The 17,418-nt window shown below is 37.8% G+C and overlaps 4 protein-coding genes and 1 pseudogene across 5 annotated transcripts; 2 read left to right on the forward strand and 3 right to left on the reverse strand.

The window, feature by feature from the left end:
- Positions 1 to 52: 52 nt before the first annotated feature.
- Positions 53 to 3,769, reverse strand: nep-3 (NEPrilysin metallopeptidase family). Its single transcript, NM_062278.4, has 13 exons — positions 3,742 to 3,769; positions 3,458 to 3,695; positions 3,271 to 3,406; positions 3,135 to 3,226; positions 2,957 to 3,065; positions 2,779 to 2,906; positions 2,620 to 2,721; positions 1,940 to 2,056; positions 1,640 to 1,894; positions 1,434 to 1,593; positions 1,136 to 1,386; positions 306 to 464; positions 53 to 256 (listed from the first exon to the last, which is right to left on the reverse strand). The coding sequence occupies exons 2-13, from the start codon at positions 3,677 to 3,679 to the stop codon at positions 83 to 85; spliced, it is 1,905 nt and encodes a 634-aa protein (NP_494679.2). The 5' UTR covers positions 3,680 to 3,695; positions 3,742 to 3,769; the 3' UTR covers positions 53 to 82.
- Positions 3,770 to 3,790: 21 nt separating this feature from the next.
- Positions 3,791 to 4,516, reverse strand: sdz-7. Its single transcript, NM_062279.2, has 4 exons — positions 4,331 to 4,516; positions 4,184 to 4,279; positions 3,895 to 4,134; positions 3,791 to 3,801 (listed from the first exon to the last, which is right to left on the reverse strand). The coding sequence occupies exons 1-3, from the start codon at positions 4,436 to 4,438 to the stop codon at positions 4,006 to 4,008; spliced, it is 333 nt and encodes a 110-aa protein (NP_494680.1). The 5' UTR covers positions 4,439 to 4,516; the 3' UTR covers positions 3,791 to 3,801; positions 3,895 to 4,005.
- A 655-nt stretch (positions 4,517 to 5,171) lies between these two features.
- srh-250 (Serpentine Receptor, class H) lies at positions 5,172 to 6,433 on the forward strand (the record flags this gene model as incomplete). Its single annotated transcript, NM_062280.1, has 2 exons — positions 5,172 to 5,484; positions 5,772 to 6,433. The coding sequence occupies 2 exons, from the start codon at positions 5,172 to 5,174 to the stop codon at positions 6,431 to 6,433; spliced, it is 975 nt and encodes a 324-aa protein (NP_494681.1).
- Positions 6,434 to 6,786: 353 nt separating this feature from the next.
- On the forward strand, positions 6,787 to 8,717 carry nhr-166 (Nuclear Hormone Receptor family; the record flags this gene model as incomplete). The annotated part of the gene is made up of 6 exons (NM_062281.4): positions 6,787 to 6,858; positions 6,983 to 7,091; positions 7,583 to 7,848; positions 7,891 to 8,013; positions 8,061 to 8,310; positions 8,370 to 8,717. 6 exons carry the CDS (start codon positions 6,787 to 6,789, stop codon positions 8,639 to 8,641), a joined length of 1,092 nt encoding a protein of 363 aa, NP_494682.1. The 3' UTR covers positions 8,642 to 8,717.
- Positions 8,718 to 11,573: 2,856 nt separating this feature from the next.
- Positions 11,574 to 14,537, reverse strand: srh-90 (annotated as a pseudogene). Its single transcript has 4 exons — positions 14,323 to 14,537; positions 14,123 to 14,268; positions 13,671 to 13,829; positions 11,574 to 12,064 (listed from the first exon to the last, which is right to left on the reverse strand). Coding segments are annotated over exons 1-4 (1,011 nt in total).
- Positions 14,538 to 17,418: the final 2,881 nt, after the last annotated feature.

Here is a 17,418-nt window from a genome sequence, read left to right on the forward strand (position 1 = left end):
TTTCCACGGAGCTAATAAACTATTCTTTGATTTTCAAAAATACTTCAAAAGCTTGAAATTTGTAACTTTATTGTAAAATTAATCAGAAAAGATCACATTTTTTCTTTGGATTCATAGGCGATCCTAACGGGCAATTGAATGTCTCCGCAAATTGCGGCATATTTGCATAAATCCCGTTCACACGAAAATTGTTCGTTGGGTGTTCTCGTTGTAATGCGTACTGCAAATCTGTGGTGTCACGCTGTCGGCACCAGATCTGGAAATATTTTCAGATTTTTGAAATTCAGCTTGAGCAAACAACTTACCAGAGCTGCCGTTCTGAAATAGAGCTGATCAATATTAAAGTTCTGAAATCCTACAATTTCAGACTCGTTTGACAAGTCCAACTTTTTGAATGTTCTCCAGGCGGCTTCAACTCCAAATCTGTCAGCCGAGATTTCGTGAAGGGTTTTTGATCCGTTCAGCTGAAATTAAAACCGTCATGCCTGCCTGCCTACCGCCTATTCAACTACATTTTAATGTGACACTACAATATCACTACTCTACCACTACAGTACCGTTACAGTAACCCTCCATTACCAGTACAGTAACACTACCATATCACTACAGTATCACTACAGTAACTCTGCGGTACCATCAGAGTAACCCACCATATCACTACAAAACTACTACAGTAACCCTGACGTATCACTACCAAGGCTGTGCGGCTGGTGAAAAAATTTGGCTGTCGGCTGGCGCCGACAGCCGAGTGGTAAGGATTGGGCTTTATTTCTGACGCCGACAGCCGGATTGGGCTTTATTTCTCGGCTGTCGGCTGTCAGCTTTCTTCCTTTCACAGGGACAATTTTTCAAATATACGTTTAAAAACGGCCAAAAACTACTATTTTTAGCTTTAATATATGAAATACCTTCTGATCGGAGCATATTTTGGACAATTTTTTTGTGAATTTGTTTTTGTAAAATTTTTCTAAACAGCCGAGATACTGGCTCTCGGCTGACGCCGACAGCCGACAGCCGCACAGCCCTGATCACTACAGCAACAGTCTAGTATCCCTACAGTAGTCCCAGTGAACCTACAGTAGCCTACGGAACTACTACAGTAACTTAGAATAACCCAATAAACTCTATCTCTCACATTCCTCCCAAAATCCGGATCATCATATTCGTCGTGTTGCCTCAACAAGCATCGGAGCCTCTTTCCATACTCTTCTGAATCTTCCGGTGTGAGCCATATCCGTTGTTGGCCAGCATCATCATAGTTTATCCCGGTGTGATCAAACGCGTGGCCGATCTCGTGTGCCAACACATTCCCGATTACAGCCAGATTCACGTAGCGTGGAAAAGTTGTGTCGAAAATTGGATCATCTAGGACTGGAGCGAGAATTGCTGGAATCAGAAGCTTTTGAACCTTTTTTTCTGAAATCCAAACTAACCCAAAAAGTTGGTGTTCTGATAAAACGCATTTGCGTGCAAAATTGGCTGTCGTGGATCTAGTGGGATCTCCGAGGCGACAAACTCCATACACTGCTCATTAGTGAATTTTTGAATTTTTCTGACGATCGTGTGATATGAATCCGTTTGTTCTATGTTAAGCTGAAATTTAAAGTTTAGAAAAATCACATTACTCTAGAGTTCATACATCTTTAAACGACCTATCCAATGTCCCAGGTGGCTCGAAAAAATCTGGATAACCAATCATTGATTTGATATTTTTCACTTTTTGAACTGCAACTTTCTTGGATTCTTCGTTGAGCCACGTAGACTCCTGAATCATGTCGATGAAGCCCATCTTCACGTCTTCAATCATTCCGGCGACATATTTCCGATTCTCTTTATCCAAAAAGTTTTGCACAAAGACACGAGTAGAGGCTCTTGGGAGGAAGTCGATGACAACCTGAATTTTTCAATAAATGTTTACTTGATAATATAGGCAAGGTACCCCTTCGCATTGCTCCTCCGGCAATCTTTTGTATTCCAGCATTACAGATTTCAAATAATTGAAAATCAAGTAATTAACCAGTGATCGGTTTGGTGTGGTTTGGATGAGCCTCTCGAGCTGAAAATACGGAACTTCGCTCAAAATAACATAACATCGTTCAGAATAGGCTGACATAGCTCAGAAAAACGTGGCCTCGCTCAGGTTGACGAGGCCTTGCTCAGGATAAACTAAGTTTGCTCAGGAGAAGTAGAACCGCGCTCAAGATCGCAGTTCGAGGGTTGCTCTTGCTCATCCAGTGAGCAAGAGCAATCCTTAAACCTCGCTCAAGCTATGCTCGCTTTCCTAACTCAACTCACACTTGTAGTTTCATTGACAAAAAGCATGTGCTTCTTGGTGTTAATCCGTTTTACTACCTTCCCCAATAAACTTTTCCTCTCAATAATTTGAAATCGGTAATTTTTCAGTAATTTTTGCAGTAAAATAAAACCAGAATTACAAAAAAATCCAAGTTTTCAGATCACATCATTTCAAAAATCAACGTTTTGAAATCCACACTTGGCACGAGCGTTTGCAGCTCCGCAAATGACAATTCTTCAGTAGGATAATCAGATGTGATCTGAAAACTTGGATTTTTTTGTAATTCTGGTTTTATTTTACTGCAAAAATTACTGAAAAATTACCGATTTCAATTCACGCTGTAGATTCTCATACTCCCTCAAATCATTTTCGATGGCTGTGATATTCGGCTGAAATCCGTTTCCTAGGAAGACTTTTGAGATTATCTGAAAATTACAATACTATTTTTTAGGCAGGCAGGCGTGAGGTAGGCAATAACTTACATCACTAAGATTCTCGCGTGTTGGAAAGTTCCGAGCAGGTTTAATTTCCACAAATGCATCTGATGAAATTATAATTTCAAAGAAGCCGAAATTCGAAACACCGAGCCGGATTAGACTGAGCAGCATTTCTGGAATAGTTTGACAGTTTTAAAATTTTTAATTTGAAACAAAAAATTACCATTTAAATTGAACTTTTTCCCATCCCAATTCTCATCTAAAACAGGCCAGGATCCAATTTTTTGAATGTTCATGAAAATTTCTTGTAGTAGATTTTGATTTCCGAGAACCTGAAAAAAGTTTGCTTTTGAAAGTAAAGGCACCCGACATCTACCGGGCTCAAATTTCGTTCAACTTACTTTGATAGTTTTTGCCTCCTTACACTTCTCGTAGAGTAGCTTCATGGAATTTTCAGATTTTGAGGTGGAACTTTGGTTTTTGTGTAGAAAATCTGAAATGATAGGTACTATAGCTTGAACAGGCGCCTCTGCTCACCTCTAATCAATCTTTTGACAATTTGCTGCTTCTGTGCAGTTCTGGAGCCATCTATCACGTTGTGCTCGTTGTATTTCCCACATGCGGCCTGATAGAAGTTCTCGCACGGATCGACGGATGGGTCTTGGAAGTTGAGCTGAAAATAAGGTTTTCATGCCTACCTGCCTGCCTACCTGCCTAGACCTACCAATTGATGAACCAGTGTTATACATTCTGGAGTCAGGCACATAGGCTTCGGTTTTGGGCTAGCCGAACTGGTTGAGTGATTGGAGCAGTTTTCAGAAACTTCACCACCAATTTTTCCGGCTTCAAGTAAAAGTACTAGAGGCAGAATGACGATTATGGGTACAGCCAGGATTATTATAACTGTGACAAACGAATTTTTGCTTATTATTTCTATTTTTGACATAATTTTTGTGTTAACTCTGGAATATTGCATTAAAACTAGGAGCAAAAAATAAAAATGCATACCATTTGCTAAATCTTGAAACGGAGAAATAAATTTGTTTTTCATAAACAACGTTTTTTTTTCGATTTTGACGTTATAATTTTTGAATGATTTATTCTCTCCCGCCAAAATAATTTCTTCAAAATATTAAATTTCCCGCCAAAAAATTTTTCTCAGAAAAATTAACTATTTTATTTAAATGTAATGATAACTGGATCAATGGAATTAAATGGAATTAAAGTCAGATTATTAAAATTTAAAAAAAACTACAACATAAAATTAAGCTTCTAGAGTTTCCTGCTCTTCTGCTGAGCTCTGACGTCATCGATATTTTCTCCGCCGACAGCCACGCGAATCACCAACTCCTCGAGCTCACTTGTGGCTTTGAATGCTCCTTCCAGACGCTTTCTGACTTCCTAAATTAGACTTTTCAAATAATTTTCAACTTTTCAGTTTATCACCTACCACTTTGTACGAAGTTCTTCCCAAATTCAAAATAGTATTCAGGTTATGAGATAAGGATCTGACAGGCTTTTTGAGCTCCTCAATGGCGGAGGTTTTCTGGAAAAATTGGAGTAAAATAAAAGAAATATTTTAAAAAAATTCACAAACCGGATTTTGTAGCAAAGTTTGAAGGCATCTTAGTTTGCCCTCAATATTTTGCATTTCTCTGGAAGAGAGCAATCGTGGAGTTCTAGGAGTTGTGGTAGCAGAAGTCATTTTAAGAGAACAAAAAAAAATAGATAAGAGGGGTAGTTGTGAATGAGGCAATAACCTATTCAAGATACGCAAATGCACAATTGTAGGCCACATTGTCTCCTAACTTGGTTCATATGGCTGTAACGCCGGCCTGGCTATTTTATGGACGCAAAATCAGTCGATAATATCTGTGTGTTCCGTTTTAGAATTGTCGTCGTTCACGAAAACAACTGTTGGTGGGAAACAATATTTATAAGACACGGAAAAACCCTATTCACATAATTTTTAGAACTAAAAATGAATAGTAGAGTGGAGACCAATCAGCGAGCTGCGGAGGGCGTGATCAACGTCGCTGATTGGTCGCCACTTTTGAAACATTTCTTTTTGCTTATTTTTCAGCTATTTTAAGATTTTAAAAACAAGAAATTAAATAGGCAGAACTTTCCGATGAACTCAAGGAAAGCGGAAGTAAATACCAGAAGCCCCTATAGGTACTACTAAATGTTGTTGTTTGAAACCCAAACTACAAACTACAAACTACATTATGACTTTATATGTACATATATGAGTAACTCTCAACAGGTTTCTTTAGTTCCTCACTTCAAAATGATGTAAGAACGGGTCTTAATTAAAACTTTTAATTAGCTATGTATTTCTGTTTTTTTTCTTTATTCTTTGACAAAAAAAGCATAACCTCTAGGAAAATAACATCAGGAATCTGTTATTTTTTGATTTTTTTCGCTCCGATTAGCAAATGTCAAATTGTTCCTCAGACGCCACGTACTTTGCCTCCCCAAGTTTTCTATTACTAACAACCCGTATTATTACTTGCTTCGAAATTCCAATATGGATATTCGGAGCCTATTGTATTCAATTCAAGACACCCGAGAAAATGAAGTCAGTGAAGGGGCTCATGTTGAATGTGCACTTTTGGAGCACGATTTCTGACTTGACGATTTGCTGTATCGGAGTGCCGTATCTTCATCTGCCATGTTTAGCTGGGTATGGGCTCGGGCTGGTGCAGGCTCCAGGGCCATTGCTTTATTTGGGATTTACGTTTTTGGGAGGTGTGTTGAAGTTTATATACATACTTTAACTTTTCGAAAAGACTGGAATTTTACTCGAAATTTTATGGTTTGTCAGCATAACTACAAACTACAAACTACAAAAAGCTCATGGGGAGACAAAGTTCTTACATAATTTTATAGTATTCTGACCATAACAGATTGATCAAAACTGACTAACTTTTTGTAGTTTTGTAGTTTGTAGGTTGTAGTTTGTAGTTTGTAGTTTACAGTTTGTAGTTTCTAGTTTACGGTCTATAGTTTGTAGTTTGTTTTATGATTTTTTCCAGCCTTCGCTGTCTCCATCATCGCCGTCTATGAAAACCGCCTCCTCACTGTCATCAATCCTACCTCTCGCTGGCACAAGTTCCGAAAGGCCTACCTACCGCTTATGTGCCTATTCCCTCCCACCTACACCATACCGATTTTCGCTTCACTCCCTGAGCAAGAGCATGCTCGTGAACATGTCTTGAAATCCATCCCATGTCTTAAAGTGTTTTCTCTGAATTTTCAGGAATTATTCGTTTTGACTCTGAAACCAATTGTACCAGCGATTTGTGGTGTATTTGCAGCGAGTATCGCAATTTTCCCGATTGTAATATTTTTCACACTAACTTTCCGGCAGCTTTTGAAAAGACAGAAAAACTATAAATACTCCTATCGAACTGTGAGAGTTCAAAAAAATTTCCTAGTATCCATGTCATTGCAATTTGTTTTTATCATGACTTTTATGTTTATCCCCTGCGTGCTTTTACTGTATATTGTAATTTTCAAGTATCACAATCAAATTCTCAATAACTTTATTATAATTTTGTTCTCATGTTTTGGAACCGGATCTACTGTTGTGATAATATTGGTTTATAAGCCCTATAGGGAATTTGCGTTTTTAGTACTTACATGTTCTAGGTCGAGAAAAGTTGAAAATGTTGTTGTACCTGCTATATTAACTTGAACGAATAAATTTGTAGCAATCAAATTTCTTATTATCAAGCAGGAATTTAATTGGGATAGGCAGGCAGGTAGGCACGTATACCTGAAAAGTTGAGAAGCTAGATTTAACGATTAAAGATCAAAATCAAGAACATTTTATTATATTTCAGATTTTCAACACATGAATGATTTCAAGCTTTTCTGTTTTGGTTTAGTGAAACGTGTGATTATATCCCGCCGACTATGTACCTGAAGCATGAAATCAGAGTTATCATTACTCCTAGCTACAACTCCTTAGCGTATATCCCTCGCGTGGGCGGAGCGTGAGCCAGTTTTTGCTTATAAAACTAATCTTATTTATTGCTCCGTGAAGCAATGTCCGAACCTCCGAAGAAGCCATTTGCTTGTGCTATCTGCCGAAACAAGTCAAGTGGATGCCACTATGGGGTAAGTTTTCCTTGTTGTAGGTTGGAAGGTTGGTAGGCAGGTAGATAGGTAGGCAAGTAGGTAGAATATGAGCAATTCAGGCATAATGCATAACTATGAATTAAGATTAATCTCATAAGTTTAGGTACTGTCATGTGATGCTTGCAAGATGTTCTTCAAACGAACTTATTTGATGGAGAAGTACTATACATGTAGAAGGCAGGAAAGTTGTTACAATATGGACGGTGGGAACAGTGAGTTAAAAATTTTTGAAATAAAAATAGTTCCGGATAATAAAAATAGTTCCGGAAGCTACCAAAATGCATTATACATCTAATATGCATAAAACACTGCATGTATTACACATCTCAAATTGTATTTTTGTTCAAATGTGTAATATAGCCCTCTGCAGGCATGGTGCATAATCAACGTGTTCATTTGTGCTCATTTGTGCCTGTGCTCATTTTAACTTCCGGTCCCACTTTTGATGTTTTTTCGTGATCACACGTACCTGTCTGCCAAAGCGTGACTATATTTATCAAACAACCGGAAGTTCACCTAGAGTTTGTACATATTCTTTCTAAGATTATAGACACATCTTTGGAAAAATGTAAGATCTCGTTGAACTTTGAAACGGATCATTTTCGAGTTTTGTTAGATGTTTGATAAAGTTTTGGTTTCTGTGGTTTTTATAGGCGCGATCTGTAGACACAACTGTAGGCACAATTTTTTAAAACTTTTCCAGGAAAATGCAAAGCGTGCCGCTTCAAAAAGTGCCTGGAAGTTGGGATGAACCCTGAACTATTTTCTCGCTCCGAATCTCAAATAATCTCAACAAATATCCCCACACAACTAATCACTCAAGACCATCGAAATGCTGAATTTCTGCAAAAGCTGAAAATCTTGGACAAGACTCGCCATGAAGTGTTCAAGATTATCGACACCTACGAGAATCCGAGTTTCGTAGATCTGGTTCGTCAGGAATCCCGACTCAGTTGTTATCTTAGGCCGGTAAGTGCATATATGAAATGGCGAAAAAACGTGTGTTTTCAGAAAAATATAAGCTGGGAAAATACAGAACGAAAGTTGAAGCCTTGGGGATCTCTGGGCATGCTTCTCGCTGTTGAAACTATCAAATCTTTGGATTTTTACCCTAAACTTTTGCTTTCTGATAGAGTAAGTCCTTACTTTACTCGAGGCTTCTATGAGCTAAAAACTTTTAGATTCTTCTCCTGGAAACCGTCACTCTGAAAAGTTTCCATCTCTCCGTTGCCTTCGATTCATTCTCGCAGAAAAAGGAAAAAATATTGGCGCCCGATGGGTCGGAAATGTTTCCAGACTCGCTTAACAAAATGGACTTTTGTAAGGATCTAATTATGAGATTATTGACAACACCAGTTAAGCCGTTGATTGCAATGAAATTGACTGAAACGGAGTACCTGCTGCTGGGCATCATTGTGATCTGTAATCCAGGTGAGGAGGGAGCCTACCTGCCTGCCTACCTACCTATGTACCTACATTTTCTTTTTCAGAAATCGACGGCCTATCCCCCTCGGGAAAAGCGATAATCACCGCATTCCTCCAAAAAACTATTAATGTTCTTCTCCAGTTCTGCCTCATCAACAATCCTAGATCTGCTCCTAGTCGACTTTTAGAGATAATTTCTATCAATCAGATCCTGAATCGGCAGTTCCACGCAAGCTACAAGCTATTTGATGCTCTGCGGAAACAATGGGACCCGACAATGAGCTTCCAAAAAGTTTTGGTAGAAAGTTGCAAAACGAGGGGATATGATTTGAGTTAGAGACAATTATTATAACTTGTCCTTATGATTTGAAATCTATTTTAGTGTGTAGAGTTTGTTCTAATAAAGTTTGTTTTTCTGTTTGTACATCAAACTTATTTGAGTGATCAACCGCAGACATCAGGTCCAAAATAACAAAAATGAAAATTTCTAGTAGACTTCCTGCCACAAACAAGATGTGAAATATGTGGTATAAACCTTTAACCGAATACATGAAAAGTTTTCAGAATCCCTGTGAAATTCCCAGCTAAAGTTGTAATCAGAAAGGTACTGTATCTTCTACGAGCCGCCTAATGGAAAAGGTCTCTATTTTGAGAGCTCATGTCGTCAAAAATGGACTCGCGAAATGTCGGGCGCTGTATATACTGTCATTGTTGCCATTATATCCTCGGTGATTTTAACCTACCCCAGTTCAAGTGGAATCCCAGTGGTTGTACAAATCCTTCAATGCAACTCATCAATTTCATGACTTCTGGAAACTTATCACAAATGGTCACGCGTCCGTCAAGAATATCTAATTCCGGAACGAAAAACTTCCTTGATCTTATCTTCACAAACGTGCCTGAAACGATAACCCACTGTGATCTACTTCCCAATTTTCTGCTCTCGGATCACCTCTCGATATCGTTCACACTTCAAATGCATACGAGACGAACCAACAAAAAGATTGCTGATTCAACCGAGCCTCGCATTCTATTTCGAAAATGCAACTTCCGGGAACTGAATGCACATTTAAGCTCATTCAATTGGGAACGTCAACTCTCGTATTTCTCAAGCACCGATACCAAGCTCAATCACTTCTTGAAGCTTTTTAATGAATTGATTAGGTTCTACACGCCTACCTCGCCAGTACGGTATTATAAAACCACAAGTGATAAGTCACGTATTCGTAAAACCGTAAAACGAAACATCCCACTCGTGACTGCCGTCAACTTCAAGAAGCGAGTGAAACGTGAATTGAAATTCATCAAGAGAAAACTCGCCAAACAGGAATATGATGTTGTAAACTCCAAAAGCCCGCGTTCACTATTCCAGTTCATCAAGAAGAGAATTTCCTATTCTCCCCCATTGACCTGTCTCACAAAAGAAGATGTAATAATTACGGACCCAGCCCAGATGTGCAATGAGTTCATCCGTACATTTGCAAAATCGTTCACTCCCGAGTGTGATCCTTTCCCCGCATTGCCAGCTCGTCAACCGCACAAATACTCAATCGATTTCTCGCCGATAAGAATTGCAGGGATTATCACGAAACTGGCTCCAAAAATCGGGTTCTCAACCGACGTCATCAATTTCTTCATACTCAAGAAGTGCTGCCATTCCATATCAGTTCCCTTGTCATTAATATTCTCCGATTCATTCAACTGTGGAAAGTTTCCTTCGTCATTCAAATCGTCAATTGTGATCCCCGTTCATAAAAAAGGCTCCTTGACCGACTGTAACAACTTCCGCCCAATCTCTCTCACGCATTCAATTTCCCGACTTTTTGAAAAAGTGGTTATCACTTCCCTAAAAAGAGAGTTCCACTCGAATATCTCCAGTCAACAATACGGGTTTCAAAACTCCAGATCTTGCACCCTAGCACTTCTGGAATCCACCTCACTGATCCACAGAATCCTGAGCACCAGAAACAAGTATGTCGATGTGATTTATCTGGACATCAAGAAGGCATTCGACACTGTGCCGCACAATTTGCTCGTCCTTAAACTTCAAAACTATCTTTGATCCAAAAACATGCTCATGGTTCAGCTCCTTTCTCAACCAAAGGACTTCAAGAGTCAAAGTTGGAAACCAAATTTCTCAAGACACTCTACATGTCACTTCAGGAGTGCCCCAAGGAACAGTAGCTGGACCGTACCTCTTCCTAATCTATATAAATGATTTGCTCGATCAATTCCCTCCCGACGTCCAGGTGTTTGCATTTGCAGACGATTTGAAAGTTGTAGGGGATAATCACCAAAGCATCCAAGAAAGTGCTAATATTGTGGCACGCTGGTGTGATATATGGAAACTACAGCTTGCAGAGAACAAATCGGCTGTTGTACACTTTGGGAGGAATAATCCAAAATTCGACTACTCCATCAATGGAGTCAGCATCAGGAAGCACAACAGTTTCAGTGATCTAGGAATAGTGATTGATGATAACCTGAAGTTTGAGAAACACATTATCTCAATCTCAAATGCCGCTTTACTGAAATGCCGCCAGCTGCTTCGATCATTCCAGTCTTCCAATGCTCAATTCTATTTCAAACTGTACAACACCTATGTCAGACCAATCCTGGAATATGGTTGCGAGATTTTTCACCCGTCCACTATTGCCCTTTCAGATAAACTAGAGTCCCCACTTCGCTTCTTTTCACGTAAAGTGTTTCAAAGATGTAATCTGAAATTCTCATCCTATTATGATAGACTTTCCCAATTTGAATTGAAAAGCACCCTCCACAGAAGACTCCTCATGATTCTTAAAACATTCTACAACATTGTCACAAAGTCATATCATTTTCCATCATTATTCCTCTATGTTAAATGTCCTCGTTCCAAAAGATTTCCATATATGTTATGTTCAACTGGTATACCAAATAAGGGGTTACTACATGCTAACCTGTCATTATGGAACCACGTTGCTAGACTGTTGCCTAAAATAATGAGTCCATCGGCTTTTGCTGCGCGTATTAATTCCATCCCCGTGACTTATCTTATCCCATCCACTTGACCTTTGACTGTTGCCGGTCAAAATTTGGTCACTTTATCTTTTTATCTCAAGATCATTTTATATTGTATTTCGCTTTGATTTGATTTTACCTTTAAAACTAGATAAATAAACAAATATATATTGTTGTAGTGATATTACTAAACCAGTGTAAGTTTCTAATGCATTTGGAATATAAATAGTATATATTTTAACTTCAAAATTTATTAAAACAATTCACTTTCAAATTCTTGTATCACTGGATCTATGATAAGAAACGAAGAATTTCACTTCCGCCGTCTCACTTTCAAAATGCAACTTCCGAAATATATTCTGTCGATATGGCTGATGTACCATCAGAATCGCTATACTTGCAATGGAACCATGGCACCCAACAGTTATAGTAACCAGATTTGTCATTCTTTGAGTCAATTGGCCCCTTAAAAGTTCAATCGCAAAAATGGTATACGGTAGTGTCGTCACAATAATTGGGACGGATGTTTGAATGATTATTCCTACAAAGAAATGACGTTGTTGACGGCGAGTTCGAGAAGATGTAATGTTTGCAGGAGCAATGTAGAGATAATATATTGAGCAACCAACGAAAAAGCCTGCTTGGAATAACACGAAAATTGCTATGACTGGGACAATTTTTGTCATGAATATACTCGTCCAAAAGGTGTCCAACAGAATAAAAGTGGAGGGCAAGAAAAATTCTTGTGTTGGACAAGGCTCTATTATCTTCAGGCAGTCTTTTTCTGACTCCGATATTCCCAATCGCTGGAAACACGCCGTAATTATCCCAGTTCCCAAGAAAGGAAACCCTTCCTCGGCCAGTAATTATAGACCGATCTCATTGACAGATCCATTCGCTCGGATTATGGAACGCATCATTTGTTCCCGTATCCGCTCTGAATTCTCTCATCTGCTCTCTCCCCATCAGCATGGGTTCTTTAACCGCAGAAGCTGCCCTTCCTCTCTAGTTCGCTCCATCTCACTTTATCACTCGATCCTCAAAAATGAAAAATCTCTCGACATTCTCTTCTTTGACTTTGCGAAAGCATTTGATAAAGTATCTCACCCAATCCTCCTAAAAAAACTGGCCCTCTTTGGATTAGACAAACTTACATGCTCTTGGTTCAAGGAATTCCTGCACCACAGAACGTTTTCAGTAAAAATCAATAAATTCGTCTCAAGTAATTTTTACCCCATTTCCTCAGGTGTCCCCCAGGGCTCCGTATCTGGCCCCCTTCTCTTTATACTATTTATTAATGACTTGTTGATTGACCTCGAACCGAATATCCATGTCTCATGCTTTGCGGACGATATTAAAATTTTTCATCATAATCCCTCTACGATCCAAAATTCTATTGACACTATAGTCAAATGGTCAAAGAAAAACAAACTTCCTCTTGCTCCTGCCAAATCTTCGGTCCTCTCTCTGGGATCCCGTAACACCAACCACACGTATAGAGTTGATAATGTCCCCATTCTTCCATCCTCCACAGTCCGCGATTTAGGTCTTATCACTGATTGCAAATTAAACTTTGAACCTCATATCATAAAAATTAGCTGCCTAGCCATGCTAAGGGCTAAGCAAATTCTCAAAGCGTTCTCTTCTAATTCCCACAAGTTTTATAGCCACTTATTTAAAACCTACGTTGCCCCCATCATTAACTATTGCTCTGAGATCTACTCCCCTTCCCCAAACTCCTCACTCTCTGCCATACTTGAAAAACCACTAAGGACCTTCACCAAACGTGTCCTGCAAAGATGCAATGTTAAATTCACTTCTTACGAAAACAGACTGTGCATCATGGATCTTTACTCCACCAGACACACTAGAATTAAAGCTCAAATGAAGCTATTATATAGACTTCTTACCGGTTCTTCACATTTCTCTAAATTAACTCAGTTTGTAAAGTTCTCTAATTCCAATAGGAGGCCCATGATTCTGGTTAGGAAAGACACATGCACCTCTCATTTCTTTGCCAAATCCATTCCTATTTGGAACAATCTTGTCAAAAATATTCCGGTATTTCTCTCCCCTTATCAGTTTTCCAACTTTCTCGATCTCAATATTCCCCGGTATTAATTTTTTTATCCGCTGGTTCTCTTTGACTTTATTTGGTCTCATCTAACTCATTACCCTCTCTCTCTCTCCTTTCCCATCCCAAACTCGAGACGTACTCTTTCTGGGTTAGTCTCGTTTTACCGTTTTATTTAACATTCAAAATTCAATTGTACTTTGTAAATTGCATTAGTTATGTTAAAATAAATCAATCAATCAATCAAAAGGCATGTACTTCAGGGCTTCAAGCTTGGCTTCTTCCTGGTTGCTGGGAGGTCTTGAAAATATGGAGAAAGTTAGAAGCATTGGGATAGACCATAGAAAGATGTAGTATATGATTCGAGTTCTGGTCTTTTTTATTTTGAATATGTTACTTGAAATAGAACTGCTGCGGCTTTCGAATAAGTGAACGATGGAGAATCCGGTGGCTGGAATTAAAATTTTGAGACACGGAATTACTACAAAATGCTAGTTTTTATTGGAACATTGCTTGAACTTTATTGGAACTTTTAGATAAAGCATTTACTTGGTTTTTCTTGCTTTGTCGAGTGGTCGAATTGGCACATAGCCAAACTCCAGTCAATATTTATCAGATTTAGAATTTGATTACTTCTTATATGTACATGATTCATTCAATCAATTGAAAGCTTATTCTAAATATAGAAACGCATTGGAAATTTTTTAAAATGAAGACAAATTTTCTCCAACTAAATTAACTTACAATATGCAGAAAAGTACATGATCATGTTCTGCCAAACCATTGAGACTCCGATATAACTCAAAAATCCTACGCCAAGAAATCCCATCGACGGAAAGAACATGTATGGAGTTGTGAGAGTGAAGAATTGAAAGTCTTGGAATGTGCAACTGGAAATATAAATAATTAGCCGAAAAATATTGAAAAAATTTCCAGAAACTCACAAAAAATGCAAAACCAGCAAGGGAAACTTCGCGGCGCTCATTTTTCCTGGAGTCCTCTTCAAGATCATGTAGAAAGTGAAGAGTTGAATAGGAGACGCAATACATTGAATTACTCTGTAGGAGTAGAATAAACTGTCTGATGAAGCAAAGAAACTATCGTCAATTTCGCATTTTGAGTAATTTAAATAATAATATTCAGAGACAGTTTTGGCCATTTTGCAATCTTTTACAAACACCAGAATAGAAATAAATCTGAGCTTGTCTACTCATTCACCTGCGTTTCCCATAAAATTTGATTAGATTTGTATTTCAATTACTAAAATTTGATTTTCAGGTATCAGGGGAGTCTAGAAAGTGTTGTTTATCGTGCAATTTTTCCATATTAATTTGGAATATGATTTGGTTGGAAAATGACAGATTTTTTTATGGATAACAGTTACAATTTTTATATTGCATACGTTACAAAAATGAAGTACAACGCAATAAATACGTATTTGTGTTTTTAAAAAAATATGCAATTATCATAAATGAAGTAATTGGAACTTGCTGAAATTTTCGAAAAAAAATCTTTGAATATTAGATTTTTTCTAAACGGCGTAATTTTTTTAAAAGTAGAATAAAAACTACATGAAAAAATATTTTTTCAGTGTGTATTTTATTATTAAATGAAAGCGACCATTCATAGGTAAAATAGGCAGATTTTCAAAACTATAAGTTCATAAATCACTTCAAAATAACTTTTTTCGAAATTTTTTTCAGAAACTTTGATGCCAATTTTAAGCTCTTTCAGAATTTACCAGCAACTTTCCAGTAGGTGCCAGAAGCTTTAAGCAGTTACAGAAAACGTACATATTCAGCCATACTTTTCATTGCGTATTTTATTATTAAATGAAATCGACCATTTATATGTAAAATAGGCAGATTTACAAAACTTTGAAAATTCCCAAATCACTTCAAAATAACTTTTTTTTAAAATTTCTTTCAGAAAGTTTGTAGCAAATTTCAAGCTCTTTCAGAATTTACTAGCAACTTTCCAGTAGATGCCAGATGCTTCAAGTAGTTACAGAAAACGTACAATTTCAGCCATACCTTTCAATGCGTATTTTATTATTAAATGAAAGCGACCATTCATAGGCAAAATAGGGGGAGACAACTGCAAGGCGACAGAGAGGAGCTGAGCAAGATTGCCAATTGGCTGCGGTTTTGTGGCGGACACAAAGGGTAGTTACGTATGCTGACAGTAGAGGATGTCATTCCTCCATTGATGTGAGCGACTGGTGGTTGCTCTTGGGTGACTGGTGGTTACCCTTTATTTTTTTGTTGTTATTTTCTATGATTTAGCAACTGCTCTATTCCTGATTTTGTACTTCCAATGACTGTTGAGACGCCAGATGGTTGGGAAATTGCTCAATTTGTCGCATTTGCGCCAAAAAGCTACGCATACAAGATGCTGAACGCACATAATGAAGAAAAGTGTGTTGTGAAAGCAAACGGGATTACCCTGAGTTGTGTAAATGCAAACAGGGTAAGTTTTTACAGTATGATACAAATGGCAAGTGTTTTTCATTTCTTTTCACGGGACAATTTTTAAATTTTTAGGTACTAGATCAGAATGACATGGCATCGAACAGCAATTCACAACAAAACGGATGCGTATGAAGAGATGCGGGGCAAGCGGAGACCTATTCAACGGACTGGAGACTGTCATTGAGGAAAAACAAGATGCGGCACGGAAATTAATATTTCATTCTTCTCCGACTCTCTTTTTTTTAAAGTTCTTTTAATACTCTGTACAATTTTTTTGAATTATTTTTATTACATAAAAAACTCGAGAAAAACCATTTAAAAAACTTATTTTGGAGATCGTGAGTATGACTGGTGCTTCTCAGAAAACTTTGGATTGTTCAGCTCTTCCATGTTCGACCCTTTAACAATATTAGTTGAAATATTAATCAAGTGTACCGGTGGATGTACCTTGGGTTCATTTCAGGAATGTATACTCCAGTCTGTTTCCGGGGTCTCCTCGGTGTGCATATCTCCTATCTCTAAAGTAATTGTGTTTATAAATCACTTCAAAATAACTTTTTTCAAAATTTCTTTCAGAAACTTTGTTGCAAATTTTAAGCTCTTTCAGAATTTACCAACAACTTTCCAGTCGGTGCCAGAAGCTTTAAGCAGTTACAGAAAACGTGAATTTTCAGCCATACCTTTTAGTTCCTATTTTATTATTTTATTTAGTTGATCATTTATATTTATTTTGTTGTGTAAATTTCATTTTCTAGTTGTGCTTTCTATTGTAGCCAGTTTTCTTCTCAATAAAAAATTACCTTTTTCAGATCTCATAAAACTCTTTGTTCATTTTCAAAAATATTTCCGCAACCCTGCCATCACTTAACCCTCTCAATCCCATTATCAATGACGTCCATTTGGCTCTTTTATGTCTGATGCAACGAGGCAATCGTTTGAACGCCGCCGATATTTGCACTTTTCTTCTTTTCATCAAATCTTTTTTTTTGAATTATATCTCTTTCTCAGCGATTGAAAGTACAAAGATAACACCTTTTGTGTGATAAAGGAGGGAAATTTAGTAAATTTTCAATTTGCAGTTTTGTTACGGTGAATATTAGTAATTCATATTCATTGTGAGATGTCTTACTAGTTAATTAATTTGGGTCCCTTCCGTATCACCTCATTAGTGGACACAGTCCGTGCATTCAAAAGCTTCAAGCTCCAGATCTCATCCCCGCTCTGAATGCCTTAACCTACCAAGTATCAAATTACCAACTGTGCTTGGCAAGTTGTGATACGGTAGGCAATACGTCTATGCCCTCACCCCTTCACTAACTCTCTCTCTCTCTCTCCATATATCTCTTCGGTTGGATTTTGAAATATGTTTACAACTAGGCAACCTTGAATGCTTAGTTTCTCATAACATTTGCAATTGGAGAACACTTTTTTTTGAATTTTAGACTTTTCGATTCTCAATTTTGGTTTTACAACTTCATTGATGAAGCTCGGGTTCTAGTAGTATGTATTGTGAAACATTCTCACTTTGACTACTCATATCTAGGTTCTCTTTCAAGATATCGGTAAACT

Source organism: Caenorhabditis elegans, chromosome II, assembly GCF_000002985.6.
Source record: "Caenorhabditis elegans chromosome II".
NCBI lineage: Eukaryota > Metazoa > Nematoda > Chromadorea > Rhabditida > Rhabditidae > Caenorhabditis > Caenorhabditis elegans.